This window comes from Haliaeetus albicilla, chromosome 2 (genome assembly GCF_947461875.1).
Source record: "Haliaeetus albicilla chromosome 2, bHalAlb1.1, whole genome shotgun sequence".
Taxonomy (NCBI): domain Eukaryota; kingdom Metazoa; phylum Chordata; class Aves; order Accipitriformes; family Accipitridae; genus Haliaeetus; species Haliaeetus albicilla.
Genome location: NC_091484.1, coordinates 1,479,542 through 1,498,021, shown reverse-complemented (window position 1 = coordinate 1,498,021; position 18,480 = coordinate 1,479,542). Strand labels below are relative to the sequence as shown.

The window sequence follows — 18,480 nt, the reverse complement described above, 5'->3', positions numbered from 1 at the left end:
TAATTAATCCCCTGGCTGTGGGCTGGAGCATTGCAGGCTGATGGAGCAGTTGGTGGTGCTGGAGAAAGGCTTCAAGAGGGCTGAGCTCCCGCTGGGTGGCCTGACACTGCTGCGGTGGGACACGCAGGAAGATGGAGCAGGGACTGGATGCTGCAGCGGTTTGCAAACCAGGACAGGAGAGTTCGGCAGCCACCAGAGCCCAGGTGGGTCCTGCTGTTGGCTGGAGGCAGGGAGGGGAGCGCATTGCGTCGGGGTACGAAGGAAAGCATCCAAGGAAAGCAATGCTGGAGCAGCAAATGCTGTGGGAGGAGTGGCACCAGCAGAGGACTTCCATGCCAGGCTAATCAGTGCTGCGAAGGGGAGGAGGAGGAGGAGGAGGAGGAGGCTCTCAAGCGAAAGCAATTTCACTGGACAGAAAAGGCAGCAGTAAACGGAGCCCGTTTCCTGGCTCACCAAGGGGGAAGTGGCTGGGAGTGGGGATGCAGGTTTGAGCAAGAATCGCCTCAGGTGGGGGATGGAGGGAGAAGACACTTCTGGGCAGCAAACCCCTGCAGGCTTTCTGCTCACAGAGGGAGAAGGCGCAGCTCCTTGCAGCACTCCTTGCCAGCGCTATAGCAGCACACTCTTACCTCTAAAGGACTCGGCAAGAGCTTGGGCAAAGGGCAAAAAATAATTGCAAAGCAGAGGTTTAAAAAAATCCATTAGAAAGAAGCAAGGTGCTGCTGTGTGCTGCTGCTGTGTGCTACATGCGGGGCCTGTCTGCTCCTCCTGGGGCAGGCGCTCACTGGGGCTGTTCTGAGACATTTCTGCATGTTTGCTGTCCACATCAAGGAGCCAGCACTCACGGCTGGGCTGGGTGAAAGGAGGGTGCAGGGCAGTGTGGGGGGCCAGGGGTGCCTGTGCTGCTCTGGGGAGGAACCATTGCTGCCTCCTCAGCGGCTGCAAGGATTAGGTCTCAGCAGCTGGAGGCCGGGGCGGGATCTTTATTCAGGGTTAAGAAGCATTAGGAAGGGATGATAAGAGTTAATCCCAGACAGGCATCTCTCAGGGCTCCGGAAATCACATCCTTCCAAATCCTCACTCCCCTCGGGGTGGGCAGGGGCAGGGCAGGAGCCCAGAGCACACCGGGGCAAGTGAAGGCAGCCGAGGACCAGGGCGGGCTCCAGCCTGTCGTGCCACCGCTGCCGGGAGGACACAGCCAGAGAGAGGGCTGCTGCCCAAGGGGAGAGCCTTTGCCCCATCCCACACCTCTCTCTCCTGGGTGCCAGGGAGTCACCAGGTACCACGGCATCTCCCCAGGTGCCCTGCTCAGCCCCAGGCTACTCCGCTCTGTTCACTTGCTCCTCGCCCAGCCGACCCCTCAAGCCTCACCTGCGCTCTCCTTCTGCCTTCCCACCCTGCAGCCTCAGTCCTGTCCCATGCAGCCCCCCCAGCCCCTCATCACCCTCCTGACCTGCGGCAGGAGCTGGCTGTGCCCCGGGCACTGCTGTAGAGACCCTGAACTTCACCAGCCCTGTCCCCATCCCCATCCCTGTCTCCGAGAGCAGCCAGTGCAGGCTGGGAAAGGAACAGCTCATACCAGCAACAAGATCAGGGCAGCGATAGGCACCCGCTCCTGTTAATAATTAATAGCTGGTAGAGATTCTCTTTTTTTTTAAGTGACACTCCTTCCCTCCACCAGTGCCACCTAGACTGTCCTTCCAAGTTCAGTTCAACAATTAACCATCCACTGATGAGGCAAGCTGAGTAGACAGGCAGAAGAGGGGCCTTTGGAGCAGCTCTGTGCGGCGGCAGGAGAGGTGCTGCTGTGACTGGGCTTGGCGTGAGCCATGGGAGCAGCCCCTGCCTCCCCTCCAGTGACCAGCTCAGCCGCGTAGTGCAGGATATTGGGGAGCCCGCGGCACGCTGCCTGGGTGGGCTCCCTGTGCCACCATGGACCCTGGTGCAGCGTGCGACCACTTACCGTTACTGTGGTTGCCTGTCTGGAGGGAGGCAGGCGGCTGCAGGCTGCCCCCCAGGGACCCGTAGCCACGGTAGCTGTAGTTCAGGCTTCCATTGATGTAGACTGGGTCTTGGGAGTAAGATGAAGCTGGCAGTGAATAGGAGGAGTGGGTGATGGCTGTGGAGTCTCTGGAGTGTTGCTTGTCTAGAGCAATTGGTTCATCCTGCACGAGGGAAACACAGACATAGTCCAGAAAGGAGCCCAGCTGTCCTCTGCGGCCGGCGCAAGGGACGGTGCAGGGACGCCTGGTTTCCTGCGGCTACAGCATTGCCAGCCCAAACCAGCATCCCCAGCCCTGCTGGCCTGAGTCTTAGGACACACCACAGGGCCCTGTTCTGCAGCCCTCTGACTTTTAGAAAGACTTTTTAAAATGCTTTACCAAATTGCTCAGAAACATCTCTCCTTTTCCCCGCCCTGCCACGGGATGCTGTCGGCTCCATCCCTTGCCCACCTCCAGCCGCATGCAACATACCTGGGAGGTCTGGTAGATCTCCAGCCGCATCCTCTTGGCTGCTTTCCGCGTTTCGCTCTCGCAGGCGGCGGCCAGGATGTTCTCTGCCATGGCTGAGGTCAGGTGCGGCGGCGTGGGCCTGGTCTGCAGAGACACAAGCAGAGAAGGTGCTCAGGGACCTTCTGGCCCAGGAGCGGTGGTGAGCAGCAGGGCAGCGGGGTGGCCGCTCACCATCTCCATCCCGTTCTTCTTCATGCGGCGGCAGGACTTGAGGTAGGTGCGGATACGCTTGCGTGCCCGCTCCTGGAACTCGGGAAACTGCCGGCTGCAGGACTCGATGATGGCCTGGATCTTCTCCTTGGGCTGCTTGGAGATGGGAACCATCCGGTCCAGGTTCTCGTCCACGAAAAGGCGCACGAACATCTGCAAAGGAGAAGACAGACGGTGGGAACACCGAGACAGGAGGCAGGCGGGCTCACCCTCCCCGTGGCGCTCTCCTTACATTGAAGGCCTTTAGCCTCTCTGGGTCCATCCCCTCCGAGTCATTTATCTTATCGTTGTCTTCGTGGTCATCATGGTCATCATCATCTTCATCGGCCGTGGGGGCCCTGCCAACGGTCAGGTCCTCGGGGCAGCCGCTGACCTCTGTCTTGATGGAGTCATAGCTGCCGGAGCTGTATGGAGGGGACTAAGAGGAGACAGGGGTTACCGTGAGCAGCCCTCGCCTGCCCGCCCCTGCCCAGGGTCACTAGGAAAAAGCCCTTTCTCCTTGGCTCACTGCTTCTGTCCCCTTTCCTCATGTCCCCCTGCAACCTGAGATGAACTCCCGGCTGGGCTCCCCTGAGCACCAGGTCCTGCCTGCTTGGGGCAAGGAGGACACGGTGGCCGCAGGGAGCCTGTGATGGCCCAAAGTGCAGGCTACGCAGCTCTGGCTGGTGGGGGCCGTGGCTCTGCCCGACCTCATGCAAAATGCTGCCCGGACCCACCAGGAACAGGCTCCTCCTTGCACGGTGGGAGCAGCACAGCTGTAAGGTGAGCCCACTGCAGATCCTCAGCTCTGGGAGGTGGGGTGTGGGGGATGCCCCTGGCTCTCTCAAACCATCCCTCGCCCTCCCTCTGCCAACCACTCGCTCGGCACTCGGGCTGATTTCTGCTGAGCAGCAGCAGCCTGGAGGCTGGAGCACGGCCAGGCAGAGCTGCTCTACCGCAGCAGTGGCGGGTGAGTGCAGCGCTCGTCCGTCCTTCCCTTCCTACAAGGGAAAGGCTCTCAGCCCTGCTGCCCCCACTCTGCGCTTTCCCAGCGTGGGGGCAGGAGCCGTGTCTCTGCCTGGCCTGGGAAGCCTCACGTGCGGTTGCTCCCAGCATGCCGTGCTCCATGCCCAGCTCCAGCCAGGGATGTGCGGCCGTCCCGTCTCGCCCAGCCCCAGCAGCAGCCGCCCGCAGCGCGGGCCATACCTCTGCCGTTGTCTTCACCGCGTACTTGACCCTGCTGCGCAGCCCGTCAGCGCTGCAGCTGTCCGACTGGTAGGAAGGGGTGACGTGGGCAGGCGCGAGCTTGTCGCAGAGGTTGATGGGCTGGTCATCGGCGGAGGTGGTGAAGTCCATGGGGGCCGCCGTGCCATTTCCGTTCATTTCGGGAAAGGTGCTGTCGCCCTGCGTGCTGCTGGAGGTGGAGGGGTTCAGGGTGGAGGAGCCATTCCCGCTGCAGCTCTCTGACGAGGAGTCATCTGCAAAGAAGGACCTGCGGTCACTCCCGTGGCACCCTGTGACCACCTCCCCGAGGTGGACGAGCGGCTCTGCCCCCCGTGACACCAACCTCCCTTGAGCCCGCCTGCGGGACCACCGGCACGTGCAGCGCGGATGTGCCGCTGCTTCGAAAGCCCCTGCCCGGCCAGGGCTGCTCTGGGCTCACTTGCTGGGTGAGTCGCTGCATGTGCTGCCAGGAGCCAGGCCGGCACAGCTGTGGTGCGGGTCCTGGGATGCAGCAGCCAGAGGTACAGATGCCAGCGTCCGTGGCTGCAGGGCCATCATCACACGACTCTGCTCCCTTGTCCCTCAAAGCACGCCAGCCGCTGCCGTCGTCCCCCCCCCCCCCCCCCCCGTCCCTCCGGCAGGCGACAGTCCCCACGCCTCCGCTTGGGGCCACGGTGCCTGGGCTTGAATAAGAACTTTGGAATTTGGTCCTTTTCGGTTTCTGTTTGCATTGCAGGGAGGAGAAAGGCGCATTGCCTCTCCCAGCCAGGTCCCTCGCCTCCCGGCATGGTCCTGCCGGCCCAATTCGGCGCTGGGTGCAGAGGTGATGAGCTCCAGAGCCAGCGGCTCGGGGACGTGCTGCTCTGCAGAGTGCTGGGGCGTGGGGTCAGCACAGGAGGACAGGCTCGCTTGGGTGGGAAAACCCTGACTTTGTGCTGCCTGGAAGCAGCGTTAGGAGCTCTGTTCCCGGCGGGCACGCTGCCCAGCGAGGCTCCTCGGCACGCTGCTGTGGGGAGGGGGCAGGGGCTGCACGGATGTCCCTCCTGTCCTCCTCAAAGCCCCAGTGACCTCCCACACCCTACGCGGACACTCCCGCTTCCCTGTTTCCACACGCCCCAGCGCCATCCCCACGGCAGCTCCGTGGCCACCCCTTATCCCCCAGCACCCGAACAGGCAAGAGTCCGCAGCCCGGGGGGGCCCGGCCACGGCGGCGCCACGCACACCCAGCGCACAGACCGGCTCCCGCTCGGTCTCGGTTATATTCACACCCCCAGGTCCCGGCACCATCCCCCTGCCCGTGCACGGCTCCCACCGCGCCGGCCTCCAGCCTTGTGCCGCTCCAAAGAACGGCCCGGCCGCGGCAGAGAGCTCGTCCCTGCCCGTGCCCAGCGCTGCCGGCACCCGGCCCTGCCTGCACCCAGCCAAAGAGCCCAGCCCTGGGGCCAGGCACGACATTTTCAAACTGCTCGGCCCGTTTCCCCTTCCCTCCCCCTCGCTGCAGTAAATCCTTTATTTCATTAGGTGCCTCTGCGAGAGGGAAAGGGCGAAGCACGTGGGGAGCCGCTTCCTGCGCGAGCGTGCGCCGGGCGGCGAACAAAGAAGCTGCCGGCAGCGAGGAGCAGATGGCGGTCCCCGCGCCCGGCCCGCGCGGCCGCAGGACAATGGGGTTGGGCCGCGGGACGGCCTCGGCACCGCGCCGACGGCTCCGGCCGCATGGTCCGAAGGTGTGCGGGCGCGGGGCGGCGGGACGGTGCCTGGCTGCTGCCACCCACCCTCCTCTTCCTCCTCCCCCCCCGCCAGCACCCGCTGGGAAACTTTAATGAGAGGCTCGGCAAGCGCTCCTGTGACCCTGCAGCAGCCCAGGACTTTGTATCCCTTAAAATAAACAGACTTGAGGACGCTCGGGCATCCAAGCCGACCGTGGGGGCTGGCCGGGGTTGCCACCGCGTGTCCCCAGCCACCCCGCCACGGGCGCCAGCGCTCGCTGCCCAGCCTCGCGCCTGCGCCAAGGCTGCTCCTGGCGCCACGAGCCCCTAAATTAAAAGGTCCCCACTCGAGCGACCCGCTCAGCAGAGCTCCCTCCCCCTCCTTTCCCTTGCGCTGATCCACTTATTCGTCTGAGCAATGACCAGAGCTGACCTAATCCCCAGGGTGGTGTTTATGTGCCGGGTGCTCCGGGCCAGCGGCAGGCGTCACCCTCCCCGGCATGGGGCTGGCTCCAGGCAGAAGTCCTTGCTCTTGGCCGGGGCCGAGCACCGGCTCTGTGTGCCGGAGAGTACGGGGCTCCAGGGGAGCTCAGCAGCCGGCACTACCGTGGGGCAACCCCCCAAGACCGGCTCTGGTCTCCCGTCCCCGTACCGCGGCGGCGGGGCTCTGGCAGGCTGCTGCAGCCCGGACCATGGCAGCAGGGCTTTGGCCATACCCGGAGGGGCAGGATGCCGGGGGCACCGCCACCTCCTGCCCCTGCACCCCCTCCTGTCCCAGGGCACTGGGGGTTTTGCTCTCCGGCACAGCTTGCCCGGCTCAGCTCCCGCACCAGCGCGTGCTCCTCGGGGCTCGCTGCCCCCCGCACACCTTGCCAGGACGGGCAGCCGGACCCACCGCCGGCGCTCTGTGCCCTCGGCACGGGTGCGGGAGCGGTGCCGGCTCTGCCGCGGCCCCGTGCAGCAGCAGGCAGGTGGCCGGGGGCGCGGAGGGCTCCCTGCCCCTGGGATGGCGGCCGTCCCTCCCCCTGCTCTGCTCTCCGCACCAGGCGAGACGGGGCTCCCAGAGGGAGGCTCCAGCCTCATCCAGTGATGCCTCTCGGAAGGATTAAGGAGAATTATTCCCATGCGCGGAGGCACGAGCCGCACGCCAGGCCCAGCCGTCAGCCCGGGCACAGCCACAGCAACAGCACCGTGCCGCGGGGCCAATCAGCGCCCGTCCCGCGGGCCGACGGCAGGGACCTCCTGCCGGCCCTTGGGGCGGCAGGCAGCCCCCGGCACAGCTGCCGGCACAGAGCAAGGGCCGAGGGCCCTCCGTGCCACAAAAGCCCTGCCAGACAAGGGGCACCAAGAGAGGCGTCACCTGGGAGAAGGCTGTGCAGGTGCCCTGAGCATCCCCAATCCGCCCCAGAAATCCCAAATCTGCCCTCGGCATCCTTGCGTTGCTCTGAGCATCCTCAACCTGCTCTGAGCATCCCCAATCTGCCTTAAGCACCCCCTACTCCGCCCTGGGCATCCTGCTCTGCCCTTGCCCAACCACCTCCAGCCTCCCTGTGGCTCCCAGCTCTGCCCCGGTCCCTGCAGCTCCCGTCCCCATTGGCAGTGCTGGTCCCACACCAGCAGCTCACACCGGGCAGGATCCTGGGGGTGAGGTCTGGACCCCCCAACTTCTCAATGTCTCAGGTTTTCTTTTGTGTTGCACAAAATGCGCACAGCAGCTGCAAATCAGGTTTCTACCTGACTCGGCTGCATTTACGAACCTTGGGTTTGCTACAGCCAAAACCTATTGAAAACAAAGAGGAAGACGTGTCTAGGAACCCGTCCAGGTGGAATAAGAAAATGAAACGGGAATCTAACATAAGGGACCAGCATCTACTGCAAGAACAATTTAGTTTAAACCAAGTATGAACGTAAGTAAATAATGAGGTCTGTAAACCCGCTAGCTACAGATAATTTTCTCATTTCTACCTTTTTACAGGTTATGCTCTCCCAGAAGCTCTGCGTATAAAGTGGCGGATTAATCTCAGTCTTGTGGGCTGAAAACCAGCCACAAATTCAGGTTGCTGAGGTCCTTGGGTCTGAATGGGGATGGCTTCAACCAGCTTAAAAACGCAGATGGGCTTGGGAGGGAGCACTGCACTCTCCTGGTTGGCGCGGATGGGACAGTGCCGGTGCTGGTGCCGGTGCCGGTGCCGCTCCATAGGCAGCTTCACTGGGGCATCTCCAGCCCACGGCCAGCCCCAAGCAGTGACTGGGGCACCCCACAGCGAAGCAGGACCTGGGGCAGAGGGAGCAGGAGCCTTCCCACCTGGCGTGCCAGCACCGGGTTTAGGCTCCTGCTCTGCCAACAGCAGCTGAGGCAGGACTCCGAGCAGCCGTGTTGGCCACGCTCCCAGAGAATCACCGTTTCGATAAAACCCACCAAACTTCTGAGCTCGGAGAGGTTTTCTGCAGACTCCCAGCAATCGCCCAAAACACACGTAACGAGCAGGGCTCTAGCAGCAGCAGGCAAGCAAGGCCAGGCTGCGCAGCCATGAATATATTCATTATCAACCAGCACGAGCCTGGTGAGCTCCCTGCTCGCGGCTGGAGCTTGGCTGCACGAGGAGCCCCTCTAATGAGGATAATTGGGAGCCCCCCTGCTCCACCCCCACGCCCTAATTGGAGCAGATGGAACTGTAAAAACAAAGTCACTTCTAACTGGTTTGATCTTTCAGTCGGAAAACGGAATATTTCGTTCTCCTGTTTAATCCCCTCGAGCCGAGGCTCCAGGGGCTGGAGGTGGAGGGGACCTCGGCGCTGCATGGGGGATGCCGGTGAGGCTGGAGAGCCCAACGGAGGCCGCCCGGCCCCGAGGCCCCCGAAGCACTGCCCTCCTCAGCACCACTGCGGAGGCCAGGCTGCGGCCAGGCTGGCGAGGAGGCCACGGGGAAGCCGCCTCGCGCCTCTGCGGCGGCCCCGGCATCTCCCTGGCGGTGCCCAGCCCGGGAGAGCGAGAAGCAAAATGGCTTCTTGGGCCGTGGTGTTGGGGGAGGAGGGGATCAGTCACTTATTAAATGAATTAATCAGGGCTCAGCGTTTTCATTTTGAAGAGGCTGCTGGATTATCCTTGATTTCTGTGGCGCTGGATTTGCGGAGATCAGGAGGGGAAGGGGCGATTTCCAACACCTGCTCCCCGGGAGATTTTTACGGCCGGGAAGTGGTTGGGTTTAACGTCTCTGTCGGTGAAGGCCACTGCACTGCTCTCCAAAGGCAGAGTTAAAGATGAATGGGGCAAATTGTTCCTCCTCCTGTCACATCTCCAGAGTGGAGACAAAACCTCTTTTGACTCAGAAAACAATGAGCTTATGTAAGAGCCAGCGGCCCACGGAAACCTCGCCGCAGCCCCGCACCACGCGGTGGGCCACGGCCGCCCGGCCCTGCCCGCGCCCTGCCGCAACGGGAGCCCCCGGCCGGCACCGGGGCGGCACTCCCTCGGCACTCCCTGCCTGCGCAGCCTCGGGCGCTGCGGCCGCCGCTAGGTCCCACCGGCAACCCTCGGTCCCCCGTGGACTGCCATGGAGCCACCAGCCGTGGCCCTGCCTGCCCGTGGCCGGCAGGGTGACGGCAGAGGTTGCTGCTCCAACCGGAGACTCGCCATCGTTACCGGGAAGGGATCGCCGCGTTTCCAGCCCACCGTGGCACCAGCACGGGCTGGAGCTGTATGCCCAGCCTGAGAGTGGCTGTCAGGAGGGCGCAGAGCATCCCACCGCCGCCTGCCTGGAACAACAGCCAGGAAGATGAAAAGTGCCATAAATTATTCACTCACAAAAGAGACGAGAAGGGGGAAGAAGGGGAGGAGGAAAGCCTGCGAGGAAGGGATACTTAATACAAATTAGAGAGACCAAGTGGGAACGGGGGCCCCATGGGGGGGCCACGGCTGGGCGGCAGCACCGCATTCATTAGGCGCAAGGGAGCGGCGCACCGGGGCTCCCGCACCCACGACCAGGCGGTAAGCGGCAGGAGAGGCCCCAGCCATGCCGGCTGCCATGGCCGCCCTGGCCTTGCACCGCTCACGTGGCCAGAGCACGAAGCCTGTTTTGTCCAGGTCCTGCCCGGCTGATTGCCTCCAAGATGCATAAGAAAGAAAAAAGAAATGTCGCTGGGGGCCACGGAGCGGTGGGACCAGCCAGTGTCCGGTTAAGGCGCTGTATTTCCTGTCTTCCTTCGTTAACACAAACCTTGTTCTGTCCCAGACAAAGTGTCCACCCTCTGCACTCCTTCCCTGGGTCCCTGCCTTCGACCAGAGCCCTCGACAAGCCAGACATCTGGCACAGCTGGACACAATGCGCGTCCGCAGGCAAGCTCAGCCGGACAAGGCAGTGCTGTGCGACCCGCTCCCCCTCCCTCAGCATGAAAGGTGCCCCCCGGTGCCATCTCCCCCCGGCTCTGCTGCCCAGCCCGAGGGAGCAGCTCCCTCCGGCACTGGGACCTCACCGTGCCGGCCCCACGACGGACATTTTCCCATGCACCAAAGCTTGGCAGCTCCCGCTGCAGAAAGCAGCCTCGCCACAAACGCGCTCTGTTGCTCGGTTCTCCCTTCTCCTCCTGACCTCGTCCCTCCCACCGCTGCTGCCCCGGCCACCTCGCTGCTCGAGGGGTGCCCGAGCCAGGAGCCGGCCCTCGCCCATGGCAGGGAAAGAGGTGGCGCAGACCAAGCCTCTCCTTGTGCCGCTGCCGCTGGCAGCCACCCGGATCCTGCTGCAGGGAGGGGACATGCCGTGGCCCCGCGCTGCCCGGGCACTGCCTCTCCCCACGCCAAACAAACGGGTTTGGTGGCTTCGGGCAGAATTCACGCCAAGCTGGTGCCTCCAGCGCAGGCCTGCCGCCAGAGAGACCCTGCTGCTCGCCCCCAGTCCTTTGGGCAAGACAGAGTGGGGACTGTATCCAAGCCACTGGACTCCGCACCCTTCCCAAGCAAGGGACAAGCTGCAGACCTCACCCTGCTGTCCCTGCTCACCCCTTCGGCTGGGGCTGCTCAAACTGGGGAGGAAGGTGGGGGGCACAGGTGGTGCTGGCTGCCCAGTAGCCTGGTGATCCCCTCTGCTCCAGACCAAGGAAGAGCCTCCCAAAACTGTTCCGTGCACCAGCCAGGAGGGAGCCCCGAGCCGCGTTCAATGCGACAGGCTGGTGAAGCCACCACGGCACCACAGCGTCCATGCCGCACTCCTCAGCCTTGCAGCAGGAAAGAACAGCTCTTCAAAAGACACCGAAAGGAGGGTGTTTATCACCGGTGAGGGCCTTTGCTCGGGAGGAGCAGACATGCCCCTGGAAGAGGTGACGGGGAATGGAGCCACCAGCCCAGAGGGCTCAGGCAAGGCAGGGATGCACTTGCTGACTTCTGCCACAGGAGCAGCACAGCGTGGGTACACCCGAGGGACAGAGGAAATATATGCCTAAGAAAAATAAGATAAGGTCACATCTAGCTGTTGTAAGGCCTGGATGCTGGTCCTAGTCTCGATTAGGCTCTGAGCTAGGGCTTCTGGGAGGGTGAAATCCAACACCAGTGCAAGAAACCCGGAAAACAGTGAGGATTTTGCAAGGGTCTCGGGGCTTGCAGACCACCTCTTGCAATGGCCAGCCGTCAGACGGCTGTCCATGCATCTCCCGGGCCTTCCCTGCGGCTGGCAAAGATGCGTTTGTGTTCACCTGGAGTAGGGATGGGGCCGGCTGAAGAAAGCCCCAGTGGCACAGGAGAACTGGGAACTGCGCAACACCCAATGCTACCCGCGGTAAGTGACCCTGCTATGGTGAAGTGAAGAGGGTGCCATCGTCCCGCGGTCGGGTACCAGCTGTCGAGGAGGTGCAGGTGTGGAGCAGGGCGTCATGACTGCCCTGAAGATGGAGCATGGCGTGAAGCTGGTGTGTTTGGAGTCCTGCAGGCAGGAGCTGAGCTCGCTGTGCAGGCACGGGCCTGGCTTCTGGTCTGCACTTGACAAGAGGGCTGCTCTCCTCCCCAGAAAGCACTCTGCAAGGTCGGTAGTTTGGGGAACCTGGTGATGTGCAGCACATCGTGGGCATCTCGCCAAATAACAGCGGCGTGACCCGGAGCTGTGGGATGCCTGCCATACCAGAAGAGAGACTGCTCTGCTGGGGACAGCTCCGTGCTGTCCCTGCTGGTCCCAGGGCAGGGCGTCCAGAGGAGCGACGTGCCCTACCCGCTCCTGGGACAGCATCCTGAAATAACACCTGCCTGCATGTCCTTGAGATCCTTCCTTTGGAGCACTCCTGAGGGATGTCCCCAACACCAGGGAGCCTTCCCAGCCAGCTGCCTCGAGGGATGCCCCCAAGGAGCACGTGCCTTCACAGTTAAGCAGGTTAAGAAAGTCCTTTCTCCAAGGTCTGGATTAGCCACTGCTGCTCCAGGCAGAATGGGCTCAGCGGGGACGCTGCCAGTCAAGTGAAGACTGCACGCAGGGACCTCAGCTGGAAGGGGATCTGACCCAACACAGTGCCATGAAGCAACCCTATGCCCCCCATGCAGGGAAAGCAGATCTTATACCCAGGAGCTTTCCCTGCTCTTCAGAAGGACCAGGCGGGATGGGCTGAGGAGCAGCAACCCCTGTCCATGGGCTGAGCACTGTTCCTAGGCGATGGAGCAGGATGTATGGCCAGGGACGAGGCAAGATGTATCCTATTAGCAGGCAAGACAGAGGTGTCTTCTACATTAGTTCAAGGGCTTTGCCATGTCACATACACTGCGGTTTTGGGGGTCTGCCTCCTGTTTTCTTTTCAAGGGCACTGCACTCACCAGCTGGTGACACCATCCCTGTGGTGGGACACCCCACTCAGCCCCATGCACCAGACCAAACTGGGAGGTTTTGTAATGCTGCGCTCGCCTGTGGATGCAGACGGGCTCTGAAGATGGACAGACTCCAGCTGAAACTGCTGCAGCAAGACAGGGCCAGGCACCGGGACCTGCTCTCAGGTGGGAGTGGGTACAGGACCCCTTCAGGGATGGTGACAGGCTCAGGGGACAGCGAGACAGCGTAGCATTCAGGGTGACTTTGCTCCGAACGCGTGTTGGCTCCCACAGACGTGTCCCTCCAGGATGTCCTGCACAATAGCTCTGCTTCAGCAGCAAAGAGTTTGTGTTGATCTTGCTGTCGCTTTGGGTAGCCGCCGGCTTCCTGCGGGCACGTACGCTGTGAGCAACATCCGACGGGGAAGGGATGTTGCAGGGAGCTTCACGTTTTCCGTGCTGGGGCCCACAGGATGAGTAACAAAGGAAAATGGAAGGAGCGAGTGTGTGCGCGTCGGCATTGCTGCTCAGAGCTGGCTGGTGTGTCCTGCATCCCACCGTGCGCCCGCCAACCCAGCAGGAACCCCAGCTCTGCTGCTGATGCTCTCCCAGTGGTGCCTTCTCTGTCCCTTACCCACCGAAGTCATTAGGTCTAATTTGTTCTCCCTGCTGTTCCAAGGGCTGACGCTGGTTGCAGCACGGCTATACTGGGCCAAGGTTTCTGGGCACGGAGACAAAAGGTGGTGTTGGCTTTTGTCCTAGCTGCTTTTTAGCTCTCTGCAGATTTAGCAGATACCTGTGTATCAAAGCATGGGACAACAGTTCCCTGCTCTCCCGCCTCTCTGGATTTCATACCGCTCTGCTCATCTGCCATAGGAGAGCACTCGCTCCTCCCAGGCCTCCGAAAGACCTGGAGTTGGTGCTTCGGTACTTTAAACAAGACTTTTTTTTAACAAGCATGTCAGACGATATTGCTCTCCTACTAGGCAACTCTTCATTAAAACTTTATACTTTAGGAAGCCTTTCACAGAAGACACACTCCAAGCATCCCTCCTGTTGGACTGCAGCAGGTGGGAGCAATTCAGTAACTCAAAAGGATTTCCAGAGGGAGGAGACTACTGAGTCCTGAACAAGCTCCAGATCGAAGGAGGCAGCATGTGACCAGACCCCTCTGCAGCACCGGGACACTCGGAGCTGAGCCCAGCCAGGCTGCAGGGGAGGCACAGGGCTCACTGTGGCACTGGCCAGATCTCCCACAGCTGGTGGAAGAAGGCTGGGGCTCTGCAGGGCTGCTGTGGGGCACGGTGGACAGTTGAGCGCAGGAGACGTGGATAAACATCCAGTTTTGGCATGGAGTACTTTAACCAGAGCCCTTGGGCTGCCCTGGCACGAGCACTCTGCACAGGGCACCCTGGCCAGCTGGACTCCAAGGAGGGTGCAGTTCACACAGGCTGGTTACTCACATTTATATGATTTCCTTGGGAAAGTCTTGCATGTACACAGCCTTAGCAAGCCAGTGTGAACCCAGTAAAACACATTTGCTTCCAAAAAAAAGGGCTTTCATTGACAGAAGCACCAACCCAGATTGGATTGACAGAAGAGGAAACTGAAGAGTGCTCAACACTGATTCAGGCACATTCCCTTCCCCACGCCAGTAATTTGCCTCTCCTCTCATGACACACTCCTTCTCTGCTCCGTGCACCTCCTCTCCTCTAACCACTTGCTGCCCACCTGGGTCACTCCATCGCCCTTCTTCCCTTCCCAGCCTCGTGCGTGTTGCAGTCCTGGGTGGGAGCGTTGGGTTTGGCAGAAGGACTGACACAAGGCCTTTCGCCCCATTAGCCTGTATTTTAGAGCTCCAATACAGGACACTGACATTCACCACAGTGACAAAACCTCTTTTCACTCCCATAAAATGCCCCCTGAAGTATGACAGCCTGATGGAAATCCCAGTCCCTGGCTTCTTCTTGATGGGTCTCATTAGTAACCCTGGGCTCAGCTTGCTTACTCTTCGACTCCATCACTTCTGATCTGCCAAAGGTTTAGCCTTCTGATACCGCAGGGACAGCCTGCGACACTTGCATTCCTCACAGAAAGGAAGGTACTATTTGTGCCTTATTGCTCACCTCTGAACCTTACAAAAGAAATAAAAGGAGCCAAGAAGGGCCCCAAAGAGGACACCTGCTTCTGAAGAAAAACCACAGGGCATGAAAAACTGGAAGCATTTCCTAAGAGGGCAGAGAGAGAGAGGGAGGATTTAGCTTTAGTGAGAACATCTTGGTTTGCCTAAATATGTGAGTCCCTTATTAAATTACTGTCCTGTTGAATAATAGTGTTCAGCAAAGGGATCAAAACCGTGTCATTCTAGATTGTAAATGAGACTTGGGAATTCAGTGGTGAGGGATAAGCCACAAACCTGGAATGTCCCGATGGGAAAGTAGCAAAGTACAGGGGGTACGGAGAGACCCGGCCAGGCCACAGGTATGAGAGGCAGCGCTCGCTCGGGACGGAGGTTGCAGCCTGGTCCCGAAGAGCCAAAAGCTTCTGATGCAAGCAGCTGTGCTACCACTGAAACACCCTTCCTCCTGGCATGGGCACAGCCCCACTGCCAGGCGCTGTACAAGCAGAAGTGCCGCTGCCCGTCCCGCCGGACGGGGACATGGTTTAGCACTGGCAGGTTTCACATCCTCACCAAGGCTGCCTGACTCTGGGGCTGGTGCTAGTTAGTTAAAGCCAGCTGTTTCTCTAAACTGCACATTTGCAATAGAAACTGAAGTGCCACAAGGTGCTGGACTGAAGAGAGCAGTGTCCCTGCTGTCCCTACTGTCCCTGCTGTCCCTACTGTCCCTGCTGTCCCTGCCACTGGCCACACAAGCAGCTAAAAGCCACCCCAGGGAAATCTGCCAGCACAAAAGCCCTTTCTTTCCTCTGGGGTGCTTTTCCAGTCCCCTTTTTCTTAAAGCAGCACCAACCCAGCCCGGGTTGTTCCTCAACTCCTCCGCTCCCTTCCCGCTCTCCCAGCAGCAGCCAGGCTGGGGACAATGAGGGATTCAACCTCTTGAGCAAAAGCCAGTAACAGTCCAACCACTGAAGCCTTCCAAGCATCACGGAGATGAACTCTGACCCAAACTCATACTTCTACCATTTATTTACTTGCTCTTTTACTTTAAACTAGCATGTTTCACAGAAGTAACACACCACTTCTCTGCACCAAACACTTCCTCCCACCCAGCCCTTGTGTGCCACCTTCACCCCTTTCAACCCCCTGCCCTGAGTGAGAGGACACCCAAGTCCACCCCGCACTCCCATCAGTATCAGCTATTGCAGATTACACATTTCTCGCCCAGGGGATCCAAGACGCTGTCTAAGGTGCAGGTTTCCAAGCTTGGAAAGCTGCGACCTGTATTGCGAAGCCTTGGCATCCTTCCTGCAGCGGGGCAGCGCACAGCCCGTGCTTCAGGACTAACTGGGCTCTCCTTGTCACACCAGGGGAACTACAACCTGATGCCTTAGGAGAGGATTTGGTGACCTCTTGCTGGAGGAGCTGGGAGCCAGATCCCCGCACAAGGACCATCAGCTCTGAGCTGGACAGGGCCCTGGCTGAGCAGGAACCCAGAAGCTAAATGGGAAGGACTGGGAGTCGGTACTGCTTCAAAGCCTGTGCTGATATGAAATCCATCCTACAGGTGGGACACCTGATCAGAAAGGACTGGTTAATGTTTAATAAGTGACAAAACCATCCTGTGGTAGAGGCGCAGAGCGCTTCCCACCCCCTGGGGCACTCACCGTCCTCGTGGCCGTGCAGGTTCTGTGGGCTGCGCATGCTCTCGTCCTGGCTGGGGCTCAGGCTGGAGTTCAGGTGCTGGTCAGCTGAGATCCATGTGGAGTCGTTCATATCAAAGTCCTCGCTGCTCACCGATGTCTCATCCTGGAGGCAAGCAGGAAAGGGTTAACTCGCTGAGCTATTTTCTTCCCTCTCTCTGGCTTTAACATCTCCTCACCACGCAACCCTTCCTAAAAACAATTCGGTCGGCAGCTCCTGCCCCCCACGAGCGCTTGCTGGCCCCTCGGCGCTCCCCAAGGCCACGGCGAGCAGCCCTTCCCTCCGCTGGGCTAGGTGGCTGCCCCAGCGGGGATGGCCGGGCTCTGCTTCCTGCCTGAAGACGTGCCTGAGCAATGGCACTGTCTCTAATTGAGGACAATTAGAAAGAGCTCGCATCCTGTAGGAGCGGATGGCTGAGCCCTGGAGTTTACCCTTTAATCTCCATCCACCCCAGCGTGTTTCTGGCGAGGCAGCGGCGCGTGGGAGCCGAGGACGGGTGCAACTCCATTGAAATGGCTCCGTAAAACATCTCGGACTTTTCTGAGGTCAAATCATCTGCTGCAACAGGAATCACCAGAAGACTGGCACCAGCAGGGAGTGGCTGGTGGGGCAGATCTGGATAGTGGCACCGGTCCCCACAGACCTGCACTGCCTGATGCTGCAGAGGAGGCTCCTGGAGCACAGCCCAGAGGGACGGCTCCTCCAGCTCTCTCCGAAGGGATATCGCCTCTGTACCCTGATCAAAAATGACAACACACACCTTGGGAAGGGGCTGGGGGAGTGAGGTCCCTGGCGAGGCAAGGAAACCCCAGCTCAGGCCGGGGAGCCCGGCCAGCCGCCTGCTCCCCAATGGCATAGATGACATTCCTCTCTCCCACTCCTGCAGCTGAAAGGACATTTTCTCTCTCCCTCTCTCTCCCTTCTCGCTAACCTTTACAGTACTTCGAGACACAGCCCTTGGATCGCTTCCAGTGCCGGAAAGGTCAGCCACAGGATTTCAAAACCATCATCATAAAGGCAGCACTGAGATCCTGAATGAGAGGAGGGGCTGCAGGACCTCCCCGGGCTGAACTCTCCAAACACGCAGCTTGGGAGGAAGCAGATACGTGTTCCCGTATGAACACGGTCCTGCTGGCGATCCCTTTATCTGCCTTCCTCTGCCCGCTCCCCTCCCAAAGCAACGGGCAGAGACCGCATCCAGAGGCCTGGGGTGCAGGGGAACACCGAAAACGTTTCCAGAACCGCTTTCAACTGCGCTTTCCTTTGATTGAAACATTTCAAAGGCTTGTAAACTCTCTGCTCTTATTTTTTTTTCCCTCCCCCGGTCCTGAGATAAAATACAATCCCTGCTCCCTTTCCGTGTAAGAAGCAATTGGCAAGCGCCCCTCCAACCTACGCCTGCGCCTCATAAAAACTGCCCTGTCTGGCCGCCGCTGGCTGACAGTTTTTATTGTGAACAAACAAATGTCTTTAAAGACAGGTTTGTGCTTTTCCTCCCCACTCCTCGTCCCTGCAGACACATCTGCTGGCTCGGGGCTCGCTGCCGCCCCCAGCCTGCTCCCTCCATGTGCCTCCCGGGGAGTTTCCTGGAATTTACAGCTTGTTAAACCCTGCACGAACCAACGGATGGACGGATGGGACTCAGCAGCCCCCTGCACGCCCACCAACGGAACGGGGACACCCTGACCCCCAGACCCACCTGTGCTGCCAGCCAGGTCCCCCCGTGCAGCCCCCCCAGTGCCCAGGTCCAGCAGACCAAGAGAGGGGGGGGAGGCAGGGGGGAGGCATGGCGTCCCCTGGCTCTGCACAGCACCGCTGCCATGCCAGCCACGAAGCAATCCTGCCTCTCCAGAAACTCCATCTTGTACGTACAGGAACAGAACTGCAAAGGTCTCCCTGTTGCAAACTATAAATAGTCTCTTTATTGTAAGCATTTGCAGGGAGGCAGCCACCCTAATATCTGGCCTTCTTCACAAGGCTTACTCCAGATTACTGTCAGAGCTTAAGAGACAAACGCAAATGCCAAGGTCCTTGCTGCCCACAGTCTCTCACCTGTCTGGTGAGGAGGAGGAGCCCTGGGAGCAACCCACAATTTTTTTCGGAAAGCGTCTGGCTCAGGCATGGCGTCTGCGGGGCTCAGCTGCAGAAGACGCCCAGCCTCGGCACCCAAATCACAACCCGGGAGGCATCACGCTCTCCATGCGCTCACACATGGTGGAAAAGAGGTGACATGCAGGATGCCTCGCA

At 60.3% G+C, this 18,480-nt stretch overlaps 1 protein-coding gene across 3 annotated transcripts in view; it reads right to left on the bottom strand.

Annotated features, from left to right (window-relative positions):
• Positions 1-18,480, bottom strand: part of NOL4L (nucleolar protein 4 like) — a 66,311-nt gene that overhangs the window by 5,835 nt on the left and 41,996 nt on the right. For all 3 annotated transcript variants that reach the window (XM_069801363.1, XM_069801369.1, XM_069801370.1), the window contains 6 exons: positions 16,197-16,338; positions 3,909-4,180; positions 2,956-3,141; positions 2,685-2,876; positions 2,475-2,597; positions 1,964-2,165 (listed from right to left, as the gene is read on the bottom strand). In XM_069801363.1, coding sequence (XP_069657464.1) covers positions 1,964-2,165; positions 2,475-2,597; positions 2,685-2,876; positions 2,956-3,141; positions 3,909-4,180; positions 16,197-16,338 — 1,117 coding nt within the window. The remainder of the gene's footprint in view (positions 1-1,963; positions 2,166-2,474; positions 2,598-2,684; positions 2,877-2,955; positions 3,142-3,908; positions 4,181-16,196; positions 16,339-18,480) is intronic.